Here is a 24,048-nt window from a genome sequence, read left to right as displayed (position 1 = left end):
TGTTAGGATTACAGGCGTGAGTCACCATAACCAGCCTAGAATTTTTTTTTTTTTTTTTTTTTTTTGTGCCACTTTGTTGAAGTACAATTTACATAACAATAGAATTCACCAGTTTTAAGTGTACAAATTTGCTGAGTTTTGACAAATGGAGACAGTTGTATAACCACTACCACAATCAGGATATAGACCATTTCTGTAACCCCAAAAAGTTCCCTCTTGCCCCTCCAAGGTCTAGAAATGTTAATGGGGGAAAAAGGAAGGAGATTCAGGAGTCAGAGTACAGGAAGACTAATAAGCTCTGGTTGCTTCAGTTTTGCCTAGAAAGCAGGAGATTAGAAAATCCCAGCTGACTTAGATGTGTATTTCATATCTTGTTAATTTAAGGTGACCCACTGGCTCCAGTTTGCTGGGACTTTCCAAGTTTTAACACTCAAATCCCCATGTCCAGAGAACTCCGCTGTGTACCACAGGCAGATCAGTATAGTTGGTTGCCCTAGCTGTGATATTCATGTCATTGTTCTTACACTGGAGAATGCCATCTCATTTTAGAGTCACTTTGCTCATGAGTAAGCACATATTAGGCACTCAGTTGACTGAATGGGTGGACATGCAGGTAAACCCCACATGGCTGCAGATTCCTGGCCTAGAGAACATGAGACTTGGGTTTTGGTGCCAGCTCTGCCAGGTTTGCAGTGGTATGACCCTGGAAAAGTGGTTTTCTCACTCTAGATCTGTTTCCTCCACGGGGAAATAGGGGATATTTGTCACTTCTGCCTCTAGGACATGGATACTGCTCCACTTACACAGAGCATTATGTTTTGATGTCACTTCCACTCAGCTTTCTCTCTTTTCCTTGCCCCCCTCCACCTTCAAATATATGTAGTAGATCAATAAATTATGTAAAGGCAGGTTGATAATAGAACTGCTGATGGGCCAGGCTTATGCAGACTGCTTCTGTGAGAGCAATAGAATTTGGACCTTGCACCAAGCAGTCATAGCTGAGAGTTGGAGAATCAAGTCTCTTCAGTTAAGTTACTATAATTACCTAATTTGTTCTTTGTGCATGCCTGGGAGAGAGAGTGGTAGGCAGAGAGGACTTGCTGTTTTTAGGAATTTTCCTGGCTGGATGAGGGGGTACTTATCTATCAGAGGGAGCTATTACAGCAACTCAGGGTCTTAGTATCCTAGTGCTGAAGAATTAAAATTAGAAACATCAGAACTTGGGCTGCAACTTATGGCAAACTTAGGGTTAGGGAGCTGCATTCTGTTCCTGGTTCTGCCATGCACTAGTGTGGAACTGTGGGCACATTGTATAACCTCTCTGAGTCTGATGTTTGTCCCTAGCTTTCCATTTTAATGTATCTGTATTGCCTTCCTCAGGGTGGTGCTATTCAGTGGGGCAATGACGGGGGAGTTTAATGAAACTGGGACATCTATATACATATAAGGTATTATTACTAATCGCTTTAATCTTTGGGTCCCTATGATGGGGTCTGATTCATGGGGGAAGGGAAGTGGAGAAGAATTTGGGGATTTTGTCTGCTTAGCTCTCCAAGTAATCTCATTAACATCCCCTGACTCCCAATAAGATAGGAAGATTAGGTATGAGGGAGGTACTGTTTTTTTGCTAGGAAGACACTCTTTGTAAAGACGTGTCTCGCCATGTTGCCCAGGCTGGTCTCGAACTCCTGGGTTCAAGTGATCCTCCCGTCTTGGCCTCCTAAAGTGCTGGGAGTACAGGCATGAGCAACCGCACTGGGCCCTACCTGTCCTTGACAAAATTCCTGACTTCTCTTTGGGAAATATTTTCCTTGGCTATAAATTCCATTCTTCCAGCTTTCGTTTCCAAATTTGGGAGACAATGGAGCAAGAACCCTCCTTTAGTTAAGCCTCTCAGCTAATGCCAGCCAGATACCCTTTCCTACCTAGAGGGAGCTTGAGTGTCTCCCTCTGGGGCTTCAGGCCTGTGAAGGGTTAAGTGAGCCACACCCTCAGCAGGAACAGTCTGGACTTTGTGCTGATCAGCTATCTCCGGCCTCTCCTGGTTTGACTGGCACAGGGAGCCTGGGCTGGAAGAGGCAGCAAAAGGGAAGATCAGAAGAGTGGACACTGGCAAGAGGAGGCCAGCCTCTTTCCCTGCTTCCCTGCACCATGGACAGCTCCCATTAAACCACCTCTCCATCCCGGGGCCGGGACTCCTATGCCCCATTCCTGTCAAATTGAGATTTCATCCACCATTCTCCAAAGGACAGTGAAGTTATACCCAGTTCCAGTGTTGGGTGAGTCCTGCCTTGACCTGTCACTGCTTCTCTTTAACATCTTAGGGTGCCCCATAAGGGGTCTGTTGTCTTTTGCCCTTCACCACCCTCAACCAGTCACATTCCCACTCCCTTCAAATCTAAATCCAAAGAAGATGCCTGCTCCCAACCCACCTTCTGCTTCTCACCCTTCCCTGCCAAGTTAGTTAAAGGACTTAGCTTTTTGTAAAATCTAGAAAATACAAAAATAGTATCTACTTCGTGGGGATATTGTAAGCACTAAATGAATTAGTGTTTGTACAGTGCTTAGAGCCGTGCCCAGTTCATGGTAAACACTGCATGATTCCTAGAGACTATTATTGATATTCTTATTACTTCCTCAGTTGTGTCCTTCTGAGAAGTGACAAGTGCTTTCTTTTCCTAGAGCTTGGGGAAAGCCAAGTGAAGGGAGAAGGAAGCCTGTGCCCCTTCTTGCCCCACTTCCATTCCTGCTTCCTCCCCTCTCCGACCCGGGTTCAGAGATGCAATAGCATAGGAGAATGTGTCTCTTTCATTCCTGTTTGGGAGTGGCATTGACCATTGTACTAATAATTCTGTCCTGTGCCTGGCCACTCCGCCTACTCAGTCTCACAGGAAAGACTGAGGAGGGCTAGGTTTCCTCCTTAGGGAACACCTGCTATGTGCCTACTGCGTGGGGGCCAAGCCCCACCACCCTCCCTGTAGTTCCAACTCTGCTCCTCCTTGCCCACTTCCCCAAGAAGCTGGGTGTGTCCATCTGGGGCAAAGTCCATGCCAGAAGCTTATAGGAGTGGGTGTAAAAGCTGGAGATGGAAAAATAGAGACAGACATGTAACACATCCAGAGGTCCTGACAACTGCCTGTTTGTTGTGGAAGCAAACCCCACTTTCATTTTCTTTGGGAAATTCCAGTCTCTTATGGAGGAACTCCTGCCTCTGTCCTCTATAATTCTGCCTTGTCCAGTTCCCATTTTAAAAATGAAGCTCACTGTAGCAATGACAGGGGAGGAGAGACCTTTGGAAGAACTTCTGAAATGGGTATGGGTAGGTTGGGTGTCTTTAATAGGGGCTGTGAGAAATAAAGTGTTGAGAAGAAGCACTGAGGGGAGATAGGGAGTCTGGACCCTGGCCAGGGCCCAGTGCAGGAGAGAGAGGGCTTTCTGTACCTGGCGGCAGCACAAGTCTTCACTTACACTTTCCTCCTCAGCCCTCTCTCCTTCAGTCACAACTCCGCTTTCCCAGTTGTAGCCCACTGGGTGCCTGCCTTCCCCTGGTGGTCAGAGGCAGGTGTTCCTGTCCCGCCCCTGCCCTACCCCTACCAACTATAACCCAGAGGATCCCCCCAACCTCCTGCCGAGAGTTTCAGCCTCCCTTAGCTTGGGCTGGTCCAGAGGCCTCTCCTAGGTTGGGGGCTCTCTTTAGGGCCAGGGTAGGAAGAGAGAAAGGCTCTTTTCGTCCTTCTGCCATCCTCCCCTCAAACAGTTATTGGTCCCTAAAGCTGAGTGGACATCAGCAAACTGTGCCTCTTATCTCCAGGATCAGTGGCCCCTCTGGACATGCCTCTCCTGGACGGTTCTGTGGGGGTGGAGGATCTTGTCCTCCTGGAACCCTTGGTGGAGGAATCCCTGCTCAAGAATCTTCAGCTTCGCTATGAAAGCAAGGAGATTTATGTGAGTGTCATATGGTGCCTCTGGCTGTGGATATGTGGCTGGAGAGGTCACAGGCACCCACCTCACCCTCCAGCTCATTCCCTTCACCTTCTTCCTGGCTCCAGACCTACATTGGGAATGTGGTGATCTCGGTGAATCCCTATCAGCAGCTTCCCATCTATGGGCCAGAGTTCATCGCCAAATATCGAGACTATACTTTCTATGAGCTGAAGCCCCATATGTGAGTAGGGGGACCAAGGGAAGACTGACAGGGCCCCAGCTTCTTGACACTGAGTCATCCTAATTTCCTTTGTCCCTTCCCCTGAAGGGGCTTCTCCAGCTGCCCCTTCCTTCCCTGGCCTTCTGGAGGCCCCTTCCAAGGCCTGTCACATCTTGCCCAGTCTGCTCCAAGTAGAGAGTGGATGAACCTGCATGCTGGAGATTGAGTGAAAGATGGTGTCTTGAACTGGTTCCACAATAGTCATTGCCCACTTCCTCCCCACAAGCTACGCATTGGCAAATGTGGCGTACCAGTCACTGAGGGACAGGGACCGAGACCAGTGTATCCTCATCACAGGCGAGAGTGGATCGGGCAAGACTGGTGAGGCCCCTGGCTGGGGGAACACATGGAGTCACCTCTGGAACTGCCTCCTTGTCTCTTTCCAAGCCAGACCTAGACCTGAACCTTCACCCCACAGAACTTCCTTCCCACTTTATCTGACTCCAAGGGGTGGTGAGGCACTGGGGTGAGGGAAGTTAAGGAGATGGGGGGATGGGCTGGTCCTGGGTAGGGACCCACGAGAGTGTTTCTCCTGCACAGAGGCCAGCAAACTGGTGATGTCTTATGTGGCTGCCATCTGTGGGAAAGGAGAGCAGGTGAACTCTGTGAAGGAGCAGCTGCTGCAGTCTAATCCAGTGCTGGAGGGTGAGAATTCTGCTCTCTGCCCTCTCCACCCTCCACCTAACCTCCAGAATCACTAAACCCTAGACCCTCTTCCCCAGTGCTGCAAAATCACCTCTCCTGTTCAGGCCCAAAAAATCCGAGATTGTCATGAGGACTGGAAGCCCTTCCTCCTTTCCCTTCTCTAGAGTTTCACTTCTCCCCTCCTCATCTTTGTAGCTTTTGGCAATGCCAAGACCATTCGCAACAACAATTCCTCCCGATTTGTGAGTAAATGTCTCCCCACCGGGAGGAGATGATGTGGGGGCTTGAGAGGGAGGAATGTGGCACAGACCCCTCCCGGGCAGGGTGGTGAGAAGAGGAAGAAGCTAAGTCTTTCTCTCTCTGGTCTCTCTCTGAAGGGAAAGTACATGGATATTGAATTTGACTTCAAGGGATCCCCCCTCGGTGGTGTCATCACAAACTGTATGTGTCTCCCCAATTCTACTCACCTGTCTTCCACCTGCCTCACATGGCCCTTTCTGCTAATCTGTTCCTGTAGAAAAACAGAATGTTAAATGTCAAGGAGACTTCCCAACCACTAGGAATGCCAGTGATGGGGGCAGAGTTAGAGGGAAGCTACGGCATCTCCCAGGCCCTCAGGATGTTATTTTCTAATTCTCTGCCAGATCTGCTTGAGAAATCCCGAGTAGTGAAGCAGCTCAAAGGAGAAAGGAACTTCCACATCTTCTATCAGCTACTGGCTGGAGCAGATGCACAGCTGCTGAGTATGTGCCTGCATGGGGAAAGTGTTCTCATGAGTGACAGATGGCAAAGTCCCCAACCTCCATTCAGTCCCAGAACCCCTGTTCCCTCTGGGCCCCTGTAGCCCTCTTCCCTTGACCCTCCCAGATTTTCCCTGCTGCATTTCCCATTCTGAGCCTCACCCACTCATTGTTGGGAACAAATTCCTTTACCCCTCTGTTATCTTCTTTTTCTGGGGTTTTATTGCTAGGGATATGCCTTCTTGCCTCTTCACTGTTCTTGTTCCTCTTTCCTGCCTGGGTTCTGCTTTTCCTGAGCTGGCTTCAACTATGAAACAGTTGTCTCCATCTACTTTCCTTCCTACCTTCAACTTAAGGGGATTTAATTAAAACAGGGAAGCAGGCAGAATGTTGTAAGTGTTCAGGAACTTTCAGTGAGCTCCAGTTGAAGCTGTCCTGGGTCTACATTTGCCTCACCTAGGACCGTGTTCCTGATTTTCATTCATTCATTGATTCATTGATTCATTGATTCATTCATTCATTCATTCAACATCTCTTGAACACCTATGATCGAATATTATGCTAGCCTCTAGGGATACAGATTTGAGTAAGACATGACCCTGTGGTCGAAGAACTTATAGTCTTCTAGGGATAACAGGTGTGTGAGCAGATCCATTGTAATATGGTGTGATCGGGGCCATCAGGCCTGTGCAGCAGGCTATAAGAGCAGAAGACTTACAGCCCCTTGGCTTGGTCTGGGGAAGGGTCCATTACAGCCTGGATGCTGTACTGGCCTGAAGTGGCTCTGGGTGGGCATCACTGGAGGGTCTGGTGGACTTTAAGCCTACTGGAGTTTGCCTCCCATTCTCCCCTCTGGCTGTGAGCACCGTGGGTGTCTGGCCCCCAAGAATGTCTCTTTGGTTTCTGGTGATTCTATGCTAGACCTGTACTATCTCCTTTTCCACTCTTGGAGATCTCTATGATCTTCAGGAACACCTGCAGATCTCATGCTCATTCCTGGCTTAATAGTTTTGGTTGTGTTCAACTTGTCTGCATCATGGGCATTAGTGTCTTATTCTGGTTGGTCTGTCACTTGTTGGTTTAAATCAACTCTAGATGAGGTCTCCAAGGTATCATCATCCCCAGACTTTCTGACTCATTCTCTCTCCAGATACCCCTCCTTAGCAGGCTCTTGTTTCAAAATTTGTGTGCCGGGGGAGCTACCATTAGATTATAGTTTGAGGGATGCTCCCTGATTCTCAGATCATTTGCATACCAGGTAATTGACATCCCTCAAATTCCATGATTAACCCAATCCCTCCCATCCTAGGGAAACAGCTTTGATAATTCACTTGATTCGTTTATTAAAAAGTTCCTGCATGCCAGAAAGGCACACAGAATATGGAGATGAGAAACACAGTCCCAACACACAAGTTGCTCATTTGTGGGAGAGACAAAAAAAAAACAAAACCTAGCCCATATGATATGGGCTGGGATATATATTCACCAGTGGGGAATGCAAGAGAGTCATTTGGCTCAGTGCCTCAGCATCAGAGAAAACTTTTCAGAAGAGGTGTCAGAGTCGGGGAACATGCTACCTGCCACTTTATTGGTATTTGGTGTTCAAACAATGAATGAGCAACCCAGGCTGACAGTTGAGGCTGGGAGCAGGCAGGAGATATGAGCTTACCCTTCTCCCCTTTCCTTCACCCTCCAGAGGCACCTGCGTAGGATGGAAGGGTTGCTTGTTTATTTTTATTATTTAGAACCCTGAGGGTAGGGAGAAGAGTAAAATGAGGGTTTTGTTTCATAAAAGTTGGGGGAAAACCCAACCAATATGAGCATCAAAACCCTAAACACTACTTAAAAGTGTACTTAAAATTTTAGTTTATCAGGCCGAGTGCAGTGACTCATGCCTGTAATCCCAGCACTTTGAGCAGCTGAGGCAGGTGGAGTCCAGGAGTCGAGACCAGCCTGGCCAACATGGAGAAACCCCATCTCTACTAAAAATACCAAAATTAGCCAGGCGTGGTGGCACTCACCTGTAGTCCCAGCTACACAGGAGGCTGAGGCACGAGAATCACTTGAACCTGGGAAGTGGAGCTTGCAGTGAGCCGAGATCGCACTACTGCCCTCCAGTCTGTGTGACGGAGTGAGACCCTGTCTCAACAACAACAAAAAATTATTCTGTCATCACAGGAATTAATGATCCCAAATCAAACGAGGCAGGGGAAGAACCCAAAACAAAAATGACTCCTTTGAATAAATGAATGAATCCATTAGGGCAAGGGCTGTGAGGTGTCAAGGCTGGAGGGCTCCAGAGAGCCTGGGTACTAACCCTCTTCCCCAACACTGGCCCTCCCAGAGGCCCTGAAGCTCGAGCGGGATACAACTGGCTATGCCTATCTGAATCAGGAAGTATCCAGAGTGGATGGCTTGGATGACGCCTCCAGCTTCAGGGCTGTACAGGTGGGTGCCCGGGGTGGGGCAGGCTTGGGCCTTTAGGTCATCCTCTATTCTCATTGGACTGGCACTAACAGTTCAGCTTTTGATTTCTGCTTTCTGCCTAAGAGTGCAATGGCAGTGATTGGGTTCTCGGAGGAGGAGATTCAACAAGTGCTAGAGGTGACATCCATGGTGCTAAAGCTGGGGAACGTGTTGGTAGCTGATGAGTTCCAGGCCAATGGGACACCAGCAAGTGGCATCCGTGATGGGAGAGGTCTGCATCCCAGCCTGCTGGAGCCCCTACCCAGATCCTTAATTTCCTACTGCAAGTCGTGTCCTTCTACCATCTCTAGCATAATTGATCTCACCCTGATGCAGTCCCACTCAGCCCACTCCCGAGTTCTCCCCTAAACAGACTCACTGAGAGCTCCCGATGAAGCATATGGGAATGAGCTTTTGAAATTTGATATATCTAGGTCTGGAAATTCTCTGAGTCTGAGTTGATCCTTCTGCAGAATGGGGATAATCACACCTAATTCAGGAGATTCTCATATTAAAGTAGATGATACATGCAAAATGCCCAGATCCCCTTTCTCCTGCCCCCCAACTCCCTGAGATTCCTCCAGGGCCATGTTCTGGGTTGGCTGCAATGACTTCTCCAGTGAGACCCCAGGACACCAGTCTCTCAGGCAGTTTCACTTATCAGATCGCACTCCCTCCCCTGAGAGAAAACTGCCTCTAAGGATATGCTGTACTTTCTCATTACCCCAGGTGTTCGGGAGATTGGGGAGACTGTGGGCTTGAATTCAGAAGAACTAGAGAGAGCTTTGTGCTCGAGGACCATGGAAACAGCCAAGGAAAAGGTGGTCACTGCACTGAATGTCATGCAGGTAAGGGGCTCACTGGAGTGGAGGGGGTTGATTTGACCTTGTTCTGTGATGCCGCCCTAACCAGCTGGGCCTCATCCACAGGCTCAGTATGCTCGGGATGCCCTGGCTAAGAATGTCTACAGCCGCCTCTTCGACTGGATAGTGAATCGAATCAATGAGAGCATCAAGGCAAGTGGCCGCTCTCCTTTCTCCATGCTCTCCTGTCTGCCTCACCTTCTTGCCCTGTCACTAGCCCTATACCTTGGTTTCTGAGATGAGCAGAGTAGGGAGGATGATGGGAGGGTACAGTTCCTTCCAACAGTGTGTTGTCATGGAAACATCACTGGCTTTTGAGTTAGACAATCTGGATCTATCATCTACTTACTTAATTGAAAGTCATGTGGACTTTCAATATCACAAAGATTCTGGGCCTCAGTGTCCTGATTTGGAAATGCCCACTAAGAAACTTTAATATGCTGGGCGTGGTGGCCCATGCCTGTAATCCCAGGACTTTGGGAGGCTGAGGTGGGAGGATCGCTTGAGCTCAGTAGTTCAAGACCAGCCTGGGCAATATAGTGAGACCTCAACTCTATATTTTATGAAGAAAAGTAAATTAAATAAAAAACTAAGAAACACTAATGCATGCCTACCTGCGTCACAGGGTTTAATGAGGATCAGATAAATTATGTAAATAGTTACTATATGATACCATAATTCCCACTCCTAGGTATATACCCAAGAAAACTGAAATTAGATGTCCTCAGCTAAAATTTGTACACAAATGTTCATAGAAGCCTTATTTGTAATAGCCAAAAAGTAGAAACAGCCCAACTGTCCATCAGCTGATGAAGAGATAAACAAAATGTGGTGTATCTGTACAAAAGAATGTTATTTGTCCATAAAAAGAATGAAGTACTGATACACACTTCAAGATTGATGAGCCTTGAAAACATTATGCTGAGTGAAAGAAGTTTGTCACAAAAGACCACATTTTGTTTGATTCCATTCATATGAAATGTCCAGAATAGGCAAATTCATAGAGATGGGAAGTAGATCAATGACTGCCAAGGGCTGGGGGAGATAGGGGTATGGGGAGTGACTAATAATGGGTATAGGATTTCTTTTGCGGGGTGATGAAAATGTTCTGAAATTAGGTAGTGGTGATGGTTGTACAACCTATTGAATATACTAAAAAGCCACTGAATTATATGTGGTATGTGAATTATATTCAGTAAAGTTGTTATTAACAAATTATCCACATGGAAGTGCCATCTATTTAGAAGCTATTACTGAAAGGTAGTAGAATAAGAAGGGATTTGAGTCTAGGCTTGGGTAAGTACCTATCCTTCTGAAATTTGACTTTTTCATCTGTAAAATGGCAACAAAAGCACCTTATAAGATTATGATAAATAAAGACATGGAATCTTTTGTAAAATGCTCTACAAATTTAAGAGATGGTTATTGTCCTGAGAGGTTTTATTGTCTTTCTACCTGGTACCATTGTAGCACCATCCTGGAATCTATCTGTATCTTCCTTTTCCTTCTTGCCTCCCTCTTTGTTTTGTACTCTAGTGTATGGAGGAGCAAGAGTAAAATCACAACAATTCCTTTCCAGTTTGGCAAAGCTCTTTCTAGTTCTGTTTGCCCCCTACTCCAACCCCATCCGCTCCAGAAGGACCTGGCCTGGTGTGCAGAGGGGGCCTGTCCTCAGATTTATCTTTCTGTCCTCTTCAGGTGGGCATCGGGGAAAAGAAGAAGGTAATGGGAGTCCTTGATATCTACGGTTTTGAGATATTAGAGGTGAGAGTGCCTCACCTCAGAACCCTGCTCCCCTAGGATTAGAGGTGGACAGGCTCACGGGGGGATGCGAGTTGGGGGAGGTAGGGCTGAGAGGGAGAAAGTCTTGGAGTGAGCTCTCTAACCTGTGCTCCCTCTCTCAGGATAATAGCTTTGAGCAATTTGTGATCAACTACTGCAATGAGAAGCTGCAGCAGGTGTTCATAGAGATGACCCTGAAAGAAGAGCAAGAGGAATATAAGAGAGAAGTAAACTAAGTCTTTTCTACTTTCCCCTCTTAAACAACTTCTAGGCATATGCCAGAGCTTCCTTTCTTCTTGATCACAATTTCCTCTAAGTCATCCCCAGATGGGAACACAGAGGACAAAATGTTTCCCTTGCAGAGTAGATCATTCCAGCATTACCAAGTAGCCCTAATCCTCTGCTCTCCATTCTGCATTTCCCTGGCCTCCCAGGGTGCACGTGTGGAAAGTCCTGACAAGAGGGAAGTGACAGCTGTGCTTGGCCTATGGCAGACTGTGAGCCAAATATAAAAAGGACATTTCTCCTGGGCTTGGCCCAACCACATCTCTTTCTGTGCCCTTCTCTAACATCTCAGAGTCCTTGGTCTCCCCCGGGCCCTAGCTACAGTTGTTGTCCTTTCTTGTAACACCATGATCCCAGACTTCCTTACCAAAAATGCCACATGGCTCCAATTTCTATGGCTAGGTGTTAGAAAAGCTCTCTGACTGAGCTCATTCCCTTCAAAGTGTGAATGGCTGAGAGTCTCACTCATCAAAACCCTCCCAGGGATGTTCCCTTGTGAGCTCTCAGGAATCATTTGTAACAGAATTTCAGGCAATGTGGTCACAATGTGTGAAAAAGTTTTTTTAGTTGTTTTGTGTGTTTTAATTTTAACGATTTAAATGATCAAATACATAATACATTCCCATGCTTCAAAATTCAAAAAGCTTAGAAAATATATAAGGAAACGCTCCCTCCTACTTCTGCCCCAGCCTCCTAGTTCTCCTCCCCACTCAGAGGCAACCAACATGGGCCTCCTTCCAGAAGTCTCTTACGCATATGCAAGCAAATTTGTAAATATATTTCCCCATAAAATCTATACAAATGGCAGTAAATACACTCTGTTCTGTACCTTGTCATCATCGCATAACAAGATCTTTCCATATCAGTATGTAAGGATGCTTTTTTACAACAACATAGTATTTTAAGGATATCATAATTCCTTTAACTGGTTGGGGAAGGTATATGGGGGATGAAGTGGGAGGGCAACTTAATTTAGTTCTGTTTTCTCTAAAGACCTGTGATAGAGGGAGGAAAGAAAGACCTATGCTTCCCAGCCATACTTGAGAATGTCCCAGCCTAGAGCATCTGACCCTTGGGTGGGGTCAGGAGCTGTCCTGTCTGTAGACCTGATGCCCAGCAAGTCCCCAAAGTAGAGAACAATTATCTTTGGGTCTTCTGCTTTTGCACCATTCTTGCTTTTCAAAACATTATATAGTCTAAAAGTCTCATGTAGATAAAGTGGTTCCTAAAGGGTGGTCCTGGACCAGCAGCATCAAAATCACTTGGAAACATGTTGGAAATACAGATTCCAGGCCCACATCCCAGACCTGTTGAATCAGAAACTTGGGGAGTGGGACCCAGCAATCTGTATTTTAACAGCCCTCCAGGTGATTGTGATGCACACTGAAGTTTGAGTATCACGGATGTAGATCTTTGAAGATGTATCAAATTAGCCTTGTTTGATGATAAACTCTCACATGCTGTGGTTTTAAAGAGCACAGAGTAGTGTGGCCGCTGTTCCACATACACATGGATCCTTCCCCACTCCCACATGGGAAATCTCTATCCTAATCTTCACTCAACATGTTACACTTCCCTCTCCACCCTACACCACCTACAGGGATCTCTGCATTGTCTCACCCTCTGTCACAGCTGCTCCAGTTCCTTCCGTGTGTCTGTCTACCCACCCCACAAATTCTCCACCAACCTTGGAGGGATGGGGACATAAATAGAAATCATACCAAGGACCCCTCTGAATTATGGGACTTCCTGATGTCCTTTGTTGGGTGGGTGAAAGGCTGGATCTGGTGAGGTCTCTGGAGGCTTGTCTTGGACCTGTTCCCTGTAATTGTTTCCCCTGACCAGGGCATACCGTGGACAAAGGTGGACTACTTTGATAATGGCATCATTTGTAACCTCATTGAGCATGTGAGTTATCATTCTCTTATCTGTGGGACTTCCTCTTCCAGACTGCCTGAACATCCTTCCCCTGTCTCTCTCCCTGACTCCCCACTTGGTAGGGACAGTAAAGAAGGCAGAAGATAAGAGTGGAGAAAGGGGGCAGCAGTGAGAACGTGGACATCTTGGAGGACCAGATTTAGGTTGGCCTTCTTTTGTTCCCCTGGCCCAGAATCAGCGAGGTATCCTGGCCATGTTGGATGAGGAATGCCTGCGGCCTGGGGTGGTCAGTGACTCCACTTTCCTAGCAAAGCTGAACCAGCTCTTCTCCAAGCATGGCCACTATGAGAGCAAAGTCACCCAGAATGCCCAGCGTCAATATGACCACACCATGGGCCTCAGCTGCTTTCGCATCTGCCACTATGCGGGCAAGGTGAAATGGCAGGGCTGGAGGGCAGAGATTAGGGCCCAAGCCCAGGCTGAAGGCAATGGGGGAGGAACCCGGGGAAGGTGAGAGTCTGGAATACTTCACAATGAGACTGGGAGGGCCAAGTGCTGGGACAAGGTTGTGGGGTCTCCAAACTGATAGCTGCTCCTTTACAGGTGACATACAATGTGACCAACTTTATTGACAAGAATAATGACCTACTCTTCCGAGACCTGTCACAGGCCATGTGGAAGGCCCAGCACCCCCTCCTTCGGTCCTTGTTTCCTGAGGGCAATCCTAAGCAGGCATCTCTCAAACGCCCCCCGACTGCTGGGGCCCAGTTCAAGAGTTCTGTGGCCATCCTCATGAAGAACCTGTATTCCAAGAACCCCAACTACATCAGGTGACATGCTGGCATGCAGGGGAACATGCTACATGTGTGATGGCATGTGCAGGGTCCATGCGCTATACAACATGTCCGTGTGGGGGGCTTCTGGAATAAGGATATCAAAGGTCCTTTCCTCACAGAAAACAGTCAGATAAGGAGCTGAGAATCCCAGTGAGAAAGCATCAGATTCAGTAGGGAATACATAGAAGCGAGTGAAACTGGGGAGGCCAGTGTGTCTACTTTCTTTGAAAATTTTCAATGAAGTGGACTGTGTGCAGCATAGGGGAACATGATGGATTACACTGTCAATGGTGTCAGCTCCTGAAGCCTGTGCCTTACACTGCCTCCCACCAGGTGCATAAAGCCCAATGAGCATCAGCAGCGAGGTCAGTTCTCTTCAGACCTGGTGGCAACCCAGGCTCGGTACCTGGGACTGCTGGAGAATGTGCGGGTGCGACGGGCAGGCTATGCCCACCGCCAGGGTTACGGGCCCTTCCTGGAGAGGTACCGATTGCTGAGCCGGAGCACCTGGCCTCACTGGAATGGGGGAGACCGGTAAGACCCCATGGGGAGACTGGGCATCAGGAAAGGGCAGTGCAGAAAGCATCTCTAGAGGAAGAGACCTGGAGGTGCAGTGCACATCTGCTGAAGCTGGGTGAATGGATACTTGGAAGAATGAATTGAATGATCACTTCTTGGAGGCTGAAAGGATTAGGGGAAAGGTGGAAGAGGACTCTCTCTTGAGATACCCCTCTGCAGCTTTCTGTCATCTGCTTCTATAGGGAAGGTGTCGAGAAGGTCCTGGGGGAGCTGAGCATGTCCTCGGGGGAGCTGGCCTTTGGCAAGACAAAGATATTCATTAGAAGCCCCAAGACTGTGAGTTAGAGAGTGTACTTGCATTTGGTGAGGGTGGAAGGTGGAAGAGTGAAAGCCCACTTGAGAAAGGCTGGAGGGGGTGGGAGCATGTATAACCTGGAATGGATAGTAGATGGGAAGCTTCCTGTCTGTAGGAACCGTATCCCTGGGAACTGAACTGTTGGGTTCCTACACTGCCCTGAGTCTGGGGAGCTCGGTGCTGCAAGGCTCTAAGTGCCTCTGCCTGAGGCAGAGCCCTTGAGGGTCGGAGTGATCAACATCTAGCTACAAAGTTTAGAGTTCAATAGATACTTGTTTACTGAATGAATAAATAAATGAACTAAGAAGACAAAGGAATGATCAAATAAGGCCTAGTTGGGAAGCCTCAGTACTGTGGGGTATAGGAGAGGACAGTACTGTTCCCCTGAGCCAGTCTCTCTGTCACACCCTTCCACCTCTCCACAGCTTTTCTACCTCGAAGAACAGAGGCGCCTGAGACTCCAGCAGCTGGCCACACTCATTCAGAAGATTTACCGAGGCTGGCGCTGCCGCACCCACTACCAGCTGATGCGAAAGAGTCAGATCCTCATCTCTGCTTGGTTTCGGGGAAATGTGGTATGGTCACCCTCAAAATCCGACTGTGTTCACTCTAATAGGGAGGATGGAAGGTGGCTCAGGAGATGCTGTTTTTCTAACAACTCCCATGTTTTCTACAGCAAAAGAAACACTATGGGAAGATAAAGGCATCCGTGTTATTGATCCAGGCTTTTGTGAGAGGGTGGAAGGTAATGGAGAGTGGAAGAGAGGTCTCCTTACATTGTTCCTCCTGGATTGTGCCACCTGCTGGCTAGAGCAGCAGAGCGCTAGTCCTGCCTGCACCCAGGCTGTACTTCTGTGTATCAGTCCGTCCATGTGTGGGTGGGTATCTGGGAGTGAGAGGCCTATAGGGGAGACCTGTGTAGGTGTCTGGGTGTGTAGATGCCTAACTTGGCAGCAGAACTTTGCCTTCTGCTCTAAGTGTCCTCACTGCCAACTTGTCTGACTTTACGACCTCCTTCCAGCTACAGTCTCAGCTCTTTATCTTACTGAGGTCTTTGGTTAAAAAATAGTAGAACCTCTTCTAGAATCTGCCTATCTTCACTTTGGCTACTTTTTTGTACTTTTCTGCCAGGCCCGAAAGAATTATCGCAAATATTTCCGGTCAGAGGCTGCCCTCACCTTGGCAGATTTCATCTACAAGAGCATGGTAAGTGGTAGGGGTTAGGGTGGATGTTAGGGATGGAGCAGGGAGGCACAGGTTTGGGAGAGGGGTTTGAGAAGAGGCAACCCAAAGCTTTCCCCCAAGAGTTTCCTCAGTCTGCATGTAATTAAGTCCTAGGAGAAGAGGGCAGCTACCTTGTAGGACCAGGCCCCAGTGCCTTGTACTCAGGGGCAGAATCAGATAGCATTTTGGCATGAGTGGACACTCCAGGCAACCTTGTGGCAGGAAGGGGTCTCAGCACACCCATCATCTGGTCTATGGTCAAATAGGCTTGTGAAGAGCTTGGGGCTGGATGTTTAACAACAGTTGAAGAGGCTAAGCCTCATTGAAGAGTAGAGTGATCTGCACATTAACTAGCCCAGCCTCCCAAGATACATTTTATGGTTGGGGTGAAAGTGGGGGAATTGTGTCTTCCTTCTACTTCCTCTGAAACTATTGTTGGCAAGTCAGAAAGTAAATCTCAGGAAGGACCTATCCTAATTCTGGAGGACGTGGGTCAGGCTGGGTGGGAAGACCCACCTGGAAGGCCTAGACATTCAAACTTACAGGCAGTTCCCAGGGGGAGAAAAACAGGGACAGAGAAGAGTAACTTCTGGAGACATCAGTCGGATAGCAATAGTGCTTCTGAGAAGTGTCAGGGAGGAAACCAGGGAGGGAGAAGCACTTCCAATGAAACCTTGGGAAAGGCCAGAGAGGAGGAAGAGCATGGGATCTTGGACAGAGGCTGGAGCAAATTGTAACTGACCTCTGCTGACTGGGTTTTTGACCATAGTTAGGACCCTGACTGTGCTCATTCAGACATAAGACATGTTTGCTTGCAGCCCCTCTTTGTTGTTTGAGAGTCTGGATCCCTCAGCTCAAGAGAGGAAGGGGGCTCTGAAGCTCTGGGCCTCTTTTTTGCCTTCCTGAGACTTCATTTGCTCGTTCTTTTCCCCTCCCCAGGGAATTTCCATCTTCCAGGTCTCTTCAGTTGCCTGTTCACCTCTTGTGCTGGTGCCAGAGTAGCTGCCTTCCCACCATACATGCTTCTTGCTACACACCTGAGACTTGTAATCTGATTTTGCTGTTACCTCCTGACTGCCATTCTTCCTCCTTTCTTTCATCTGTATATTGTCAGGCAACTACTAATTGTCAACCCAGAAGCTGCTGGGTTTAGACCAGGGTCTCAATAAATCACACCCCCATAGACATCTGCAGCCACTGGGCACTGATCCCCCCAGTGTTTCTGACTATTCCAATTTGCCACTGCCTTGACTGTAACTAATGCTAGTATCCATTATCATTTGGTTTTTATTTATTTATTTATTTATTTATTTATTTATTTATTTACTTACTTACTTACTTACTTTTTGAGACAGAGTTTCACTCTTGTTGCCCAGGCTGGAGTAAATGGTGTGATCTTGGCTCACTGCAACCTCCGCTTCCCAGGTTCAAGCGATTATCCTGCCTCAGCCTCCTGAGCTGGGATTACAGGCATGCACCACCATGCCCAGCTAATTTTTGTATTTTTAGTAGAGACAGAGTTTCACCATGTTGGCCAGGCTGGTCTTAAACTCCTGACCTCAAGTGATCTGCCCATCTCGACCTCCCAAAGTGCTAGGATTACCGGTGTGAGCCACTGCGCCCAGCCTATTTTTTTTTTTTTTTTTTTTGAGATGGAATCTTGCTGTGTCGCCCAGGCTGGAAATGCAGTAAGCATGATCTCGGCTCACTGCAATCTCCATCTCCTGGGCTCAAGCTGTCCTTCAGCCTCAGCCTTCCCAGTAGCTGAGACCACAGGCACATGCCACCACGCCTGGCTAATTTTTTGTGTTTTTGGTAAAGATGTGGTTTCACCATGTTGCCCAGGCTGGTCTCAAACTCCTGAGCTCAAGCGATCCGCTCGCCTTGGCCTCCCAAAGTGCTGGGATTACAGGCGTGAGCCACTGCACCCGGCCTTACCCATTTTGAACATCTACTATGCATTAAGCTCTTTACGTGCATTAACTCTAATACTTTCACCAACCCTGTGAGGTAGGCTCTTTTCTTTCTCCCATTTTATAGTTAAAAAGCCAAGGCTCAGGGAAGTTAAATAACTTGCCAGGGGTTCCACAGCTGTAAGTGGTAAAGCTGGGTTATAAATTATTTGACTCTAGAGCTTTTAACCACTGCCAAAAACTGCTCCTCATCAATAGAGGCCTGGGCAACCCATGGCCCTAGGCAGACCTGGGAGCAGGAGGGCTGCATAGGAAAGGGCAGAACTTTCTAATCTAGAAAAAACAATGAAAAGAAGAAAGCCTTCAGAGGCTCCACATTAATTGGAACGAAGGGGATTATGACAGATGCTTAGGCATGTTTGTTGAATTATTAATAAATAAAATCAGACCAGGGACTGGGGACTCCAGTCGTGGAGGCCTTTCCAGACCCGGATCCCAAACCCACCAAACCCACCAGACCTGTAGTGGAAGCTACAATGAGCTTGGATAGTTCCTGCAGTTACAGCAATATACTGTGTTCTGCCCTCTATTTTAATTTTTTAATCTGATATCTTAGTAAAACATTTTCATAAAAATTTCAGACATTTAGAAGTGCCAAAAATCAAGTCATTTTTTATATCTTCAGTAATTCTGTGCCATAAACAAACAGGTTGCTAGGTGCTCTATGGGATGTAAAACCTTGGCCAGGCAAGGTGACTCACTCCTGTAATCCTAGCACTTCGGGAGGCTGAGGCGGGAATATTGCTTGAGCCCAGGAATTTGTGACCAGTCTGGGCAACATAGTGAGACCTAGACACTACAAAAAAAAAATTTAAAAATTAGGTGAGTGTGGTGGCTCGTACCTGTAGTCCCAGCTACTTGGAAGGCTGAGGTGGAAGGATCACTTGAACCTGGGAGGGCAAGGCTGCAGTGAGCTGTGATGGTGGCACTGCACTCCAGCCTGGGTGACAGAGCAAAACCCTGTCTCCAAAAAAGAGACAAAAACAAAAACTTAAGAATCCTCATTCTAGATTGGGGGAGACTGAACAGTCATTCTAGATTGGGGGAGACTAAACAGTCATGGATGAAGCTTCACTGGATCCTGGAAAAGGAAAAATAAAACAAAGCTTAAAAGGACATGTTTATAAGTTTATAAAGGACATATAGAGAAATCTAAGTGTGGATCGCTGCTGGATGAATGATGTTGATTTTCTTAGGTGTGATAATGGAGTTATGATCATGTAAGAGAATGTTCCAGTTCTTGGGAGAGGCATGCTGATGTTTTAGGGTAAAATGTCATGATATCTATAACCTAGTTTAGTATGGTAGGGTGGCAAGGATTTGTGTAAATGTGTATATGCATGTATTTATATGCACACATGTGTATATGTGTTAGAGTACACAGATAGTGCAAGGTGTTAACGTTACCAGTCGGTGAATTTCGATGAGGAGCATACAGTATACAGACGTTAATTGTATCTTTTTTTCAACTTTTCTGTAAGTTAAAAAAACTTTCAAAATAATAAGCTATATTGAATTTTAAAAACATCATATTATGCTACTCTTCTGCATGAATTCTCCAATGGTGTTCCATTTCACTCCTTACCACAGCCTACAAGGCCCATCATGATCTGCCCCGACCTACTCTCTGATCCTTTTTTCCTGCTCAAGTGATTCCGGTCACCCTTTCTTTTGTTTTTAGACAGAGTCTTGCTCTGTCACCCAGGCTGGAGTGCAGTAGTGCTATCTCGGCTCGCTGCAACCTCCGCCTCCCGGGTTCAAGCGATTCTCCTGTCTCAGCCTCTAGAGTAGCTGGGAGTACAGGCATGCGCCACCATGCCCAGCTAATTTTTGCACACCCTGGCTTTTTAATGTCTCTGGAATATGCTGCCAGTCATTCCTGCCTTAGGGTCTACTTCTTTGCATCACAGCAGATGCCATTATCTGACATCACCCTCTATATTTATTTGCTTGTGTAGTTGGTCCCCTTCTCCACCCTATAGTAGAATGTAAATCCAGTGAAAATGAAGACTTTGTTGACTGTTATGTCCCAATACCTAGAACAGTGCCAGGCACTAAGTGGACACTCAAAAAATGTTGAATAGTGAAAAAAAATGTGAGACCTGGGATCCTGCCTTATAAGGACTCAGTGTCTAGAAAAGGGAGCTGTTTTCCATGCAAATAACTATAGTACAAAAATGAGTGTAGGCAAATTGCTGTGGGGCTTCAAAGAAAGGAGAGACAATCTGGGGCTTGGGGAATCAGGGAGGGCTTTGAGCTGATCTCCCAGGTTGGCAGAGTTGAGCCAAGGCACACAGTGATCATGTGTGGGCTGGGTAGGGGCATGGGAAAGAGTCCTGTCTGGGTGGTGTGCCTGGGGAATGCAGAGGTCCTACGACATGAGGCTGAGGTCTAAGTGTCAGGGAGGAAAGCAGGGAGAGACAAGCACTTCCAGTGAAACCTTGGGAAAGGCCAGAGAGAAGGAGGAAGAGCTTGGGATCTTGGACAGAGACTGGAGCAAATTGTAACTGACCTCCACTGATTGGATTTTTGACCGTGGTTAGGACCCTGACTATTACTCATTCAGACATGAGACACATTTGCTTACAGCCCCTCTTTGTTGTTTGAGGGTCTGGATCCCAAAACTTAAGAGAGGAATGGGGGCTCTGAAGTTCTGGGCCTCTTCATTGCCTCCTTGAACCTTCATTTGCTCGTTCTCCTTTGCTCCTTTATTTGTTCCTTCTTCCTTTGAATGGAGGCTGACATGTTTGGACTTGACTGATTTGAGAGGAGGGGAAATTTGGTACCTAGCCAACAGCCGACACAGACAGTGGCTGCCACCTGTAGGTAATTGTGAACAGAGGGAATAGAAAGCTACAGGAGCAAAACTTTGAAACCAGCTTTCATATTGGTTCCTCTTACCTCACTGCCCTGGGTAGCAGGTCTCTGGTTGGAACTAATCTTTCTCTCCCTCCAGTCTCCTATTCATGCTCTTACCTCCCGGCCTCAAGCTTGCACCTCACGCTGAAAAAGATTCAGGAGGTGACTCACTTCCATCTCTTCAGCTCCACCCCTTGCTTCTCACTGTGGGTTAACCTCCTCCTTTGAAGTGGCAGGATCTGGGTGCCAGTTTGCCTGTCAGGAAGTGTTTCTTCTTATCACTCTACTCCCAATCCCCCTGCTCCCAAACCAGGTACAGAAATTCCTACTAGGGCTGAAGAACAATTTGCCATCCACAAACATCTTGGACAAGACATGGCCAGCCGCCCCCTACAAGTGCCTCAGCACAGCGAATCAGGAGCTGCAGCAACTCTTCTACCAGTGGAAGGCAAGTGGAGCCCAGGCACCCCTCCTCTCATTTCATCTTTTTTTCCCCCTCACCCTGATTTTCCTCTTTTGCCTCCCTCTTCTATTTTTTTCCCATTAAAAAAATTGTAGTAATATGTACATAACATACAATCTACCATTTTAACGGTGTTTAAGTGTATAGTTCAGTGGCATGAGCGACATTCATGTTGTTCTGCAGCCATCACTGCCATCCATCTCCATACACGTTTTTCATCACCCCAAACTGAAACTCTGTACCCATTACGCAATAACCCCCTATTCTCCCATTCCCCTAGCCCCTGATATCCTATAATCTACTTTCTGTTTCTATGCATTTCACTTTTCTAGGTGCCTCATATAAGTAGGAATCATATCGTATTTGTCCTTTTGTGTCTGGCTTATTTCACTTAGCATCATGTAATTTGTTCTTTTATTCAGAAAATGCTTATTCAGCACCTGTCTGGGGCTAAGCCTTGCCCTGAGAGCTGAGCATAGAGCCCTCCTGGTGCTTTTATTTGATGGTGTCCATTCCCTACCCCAGCCTCCCTCGGTTTCTGCACTCCTCCTCCATGGTCCTCCAGCCCTGGCCTCTCCCTGAGGTGTCTAGTGCCTGTCCTTTTTCCTCAGTCTCTCTCCTCTCCTAGGGTCTTCTAGTCGATGTTTCTCACCTCCCTCCCCAGCCCTGCCCTCCCACTCCATGATTTTAGCTCCTGTTCCTTCTTCCTCACAGTGCAAGAGGTTCCGGGATCAGCTGTCCCCGAAGCAGGTAGAGATCCTGAGGGAAAAGCTCTGTGCCAGTGAACTGTTCAAGGGCAAGAAGGCTTCATATCCCCAGAGGTGAGGGCCTCCCAGACCCTGCACAGCCAGTTCCATCAAGCAGTGCTTCTCAAACTTGAGCCTGCCTCAGAATCACCTGGCAGGATTGTCATCCCCAGGTGCTATGTCCCTCCTCAGAGTCTCTGATCCAGCAGGTCTTGGGGTGGGGACCAAAATTTGCCTTTCTAACAACTCTCCAGGTGGTGCTGATGTCTTGGTCCCGGACTGTGCTCTGTGGACACTGACAGAGGATACATGGACATGGGGGAAGGGCCCAGGAGGACTAGAATGGGAACTCTGGGGGTGGGGAGAGGCCTGTGGGCTTGTCTCTGCTGCACACCTCCCGTGTGTTCTCAGTGTCCCCATTCCATTCTGTGGTGACTACATTGGGCTGCAAGGGAACCCCAAGCTGCAGAAGCTGAAAGGTGGGGAGGAAGGGCCTGTTCTGATGGCAGAGGCCGTGAAGAAGGTCAATCGTGGCAATGGAAAGGTAAGGGCCTGCAGGCTGAACTCCTCCCACAGCTACTGCAGAGCTGTTTTCTGGCATCTGCAGAGTGGATGGCAGGCTGTGTTTGCGCCCTGCCAGGTGGAGTGGGGGCAATTAATCCTGCCTTTCTTTACCCTTTCCTGTTCCGTCCCTAGACTTCTTCTCGGATTCTCCTCCTGACCAAGGGCCATGTGATTCTCACAGACACCAAGAAGTCCCAGGCCAAAATTGTCATTGGGCTAGACAATGTGACTGGGGTATCAGTCACCAGCTTCAAGGATGGGCTCTTTAGCTTACATCTGAGTGAGGTATCAGAGCTGGGTGGGGCAGGCCTTGGACTGGAGAAGGTGGTATGCATCCCAGAGCTGGGGAAGGCTGGAGGTGATGGGGACCAGACCTTTTGCTCTGGGCCTTTGATGTCCCTCAGGTGCTGCTGGAGAGAAAAAATGAATCCCTTTCCTGCTATTTTTCCCTCTTCCTAAGATGTCATCAGTGGGCTCCAAGGGGGACTTCCTGCTGGTCAGCGAGCATGTGATTGAACTGCTGACCAAAATGTACCGGGCTGTGCTGGATGCCACACAGAGGCAGCTTGCAGTTACCGTGACTGAGAAGTGAGGCCATGAGTTGGGGGTGAAGGGCGGCTTAGGGTAGACAGCCAGGCTAATGGTCATTGTGACCGGGATCAGAAAGCGAAGCATGTAGGGCAGAGCAGGGTGGGACTTGGAGGTGTTTCTCAGGCCCCCACCCAGGTTCTTGGGGCCTCAAGCCCTCTGACTCGCATGACAGGGGAGCCATCATGGAAATGCGAGAGTCGGGGTGAGGGGATGGGCACTAGATTTGGTTTTTCTGTTCCCTCTCCAGGTTCTCAATGAGGTTCAAGGAGAACAGTGTGGCTGTCAAGGTCATTCAGGGCCCCGTAGGTGGTGACAACAGCAAGCTACACTGCAAGAAGAAGGGGAGTCGTTGCCTGGAGGTGACTGTGCAGTGAGGAGGGGGCGCCATGCAGAGACTGCAGCTGCTTCCTCCCAAACCAGCATTAACCCCCTCTGCCCTCCTGTGTGGGAGGGTCTCTAACCCCTCTGATCGTGGGGCATGGCTTGGGGATTAAACTACCCTTGAAGAGGACCCTTGTCCCAAACCCTTCCTGTTCTCTCCTCCAAAAGTAGCTTCCTCCAACCCTCAGCCTCTTTGCTCACTAATAAAACATGTGGCTTGGAAAGGTTCAGTCAGGGCGGGTGGGTCCCTGTTCCCCCTATCTTTTCACCCAGGTGTACTTAGACCCCTGCCCCCATGCCCTTTTTCCTCCTCAAGCTCCTTGGAGCCAGCTAGTGAGGTAATGAGAAAGGAAAAGAAGGGAAATTGTCTCCGGGCTCCTTGACCGGCTGAGCTCTGGGGGGTATTTAGAGAGACTGTGGTGGGTGGAGGGGCTGCGGGGGGAGTTAAGGATGGGGCTTAGGTCTCAGGTGGCCAGTGGACTGATTCATTAAGTGTGTCCCTGGAGGGAAGAAGTGAGCATCCCTATCTTGGCAGAAACTGGGATCCTTTGGCGATTTAGCCTGAAAAGCGGCCCAAGGCTGGAGGGCTTATGTATGCTAGGAGTGCTGCAGAATGCAGGGTCTCCTGAACGTGGGAGAGTGCCATCACCCCCTCTACTCCTACACACAACACA

At 48.0% G+C, this 24,048-nt stretch overlaps 1 protein-coding gene across 1 annotated transcript; it reads left to right on the top strand.

The window, feature by feature from the left end:
• Positions 1 to 1,030: 1,030 nt before the first annotated feature.
• On the top strand, positions 1,031 to 23,726 carry MYO1A (myosin IA). Its single transcript, XM_008003726.3, has 29 exons — positions 1,031 to 1,448; positions 2,060 to 2,279; positions 3,812 to 3,945; positions 4,050 to 4,165; positions 4,431 to 4,525; positions 4,745 to 4,849; positions 5,045 to 5,091; positions 5,227 to 5,290; positions 5,494 to 5,592; positions 7,934 to 8,037; positions 8,140 to 8,287; positions 8,785 to 8,903; positions 8,985 to 9,071; positions 10,617 to 10,682; positions 10,823 to 10,927; positions 12,831 to 12,893; positions 13,096 to 13,296; positions 13,467 to 13,693; positions 14,033 to 14,233; positions 14,461 to 14,554; positions 14,999 to 15,148; positions 15,250 to 15,318; positions 15,705 to 15,779; positions 20,943 to 21,077; positions 21,807 to 21,913; positions 22,250 to 22,382; positions 22,535 to 22,687; positions 22,863 to 22,990; positions 23,241 to 23,726. The coding sequence occupies exons 1-29, from the start codon at positions 1,419 to 1,421 to the stop codon at positions 23,365 to 23,367; spliced, it is 3,402 nt and encodes a 1,133-aa protein (XP_008001917.2). The 5' UTR covers positions 1,031 to 1,418; the 3' UTR covers positions 23,368 to 23,726.
• Positions 23,727 to 24,048: the final 322 nt, after the last annotated feature.

Source organism: Chlorocebus sabaeus, chromosome 11 (genome assembly GCF_047675955.1).
Source record: "Chlorocebus sabaeus isolate Y175 chromosome 11, mChlSab1.0.hap1, whole genome shotgun sequence".
Lineage (NCBI taxonomy): Eukaryota > Metazoa > Chordata > Mammalia > Primates > Cercopithecidae > Chlorocebus > Chlorocebus sabaeus.
This window is presented reverse-complemented; position numbering and strand designations above follow the sequence as displayed.

Coding starts and splice junctions, on each gene's coding strand:
- MYO1A (XM_008003726.3), top strand. CDS start 1,419: ATGAAACTGGGACATCTATATACATATAAG. Junction 5,593..7,933: donor AGCAGATGCACAGCTGCTGA/GTATGTGCCTGC, acceptor TGGCCCTCCCAG/AGGCCCTGAAGCTCGAGCGG. Junction 22,383..22,534: donor TCAATCGTGGCAATGGAAAG/GTAAGGGCCTGC, acceptor TTCCGTCCCTAG/ACTTCTTCTCGGATTCTCCT.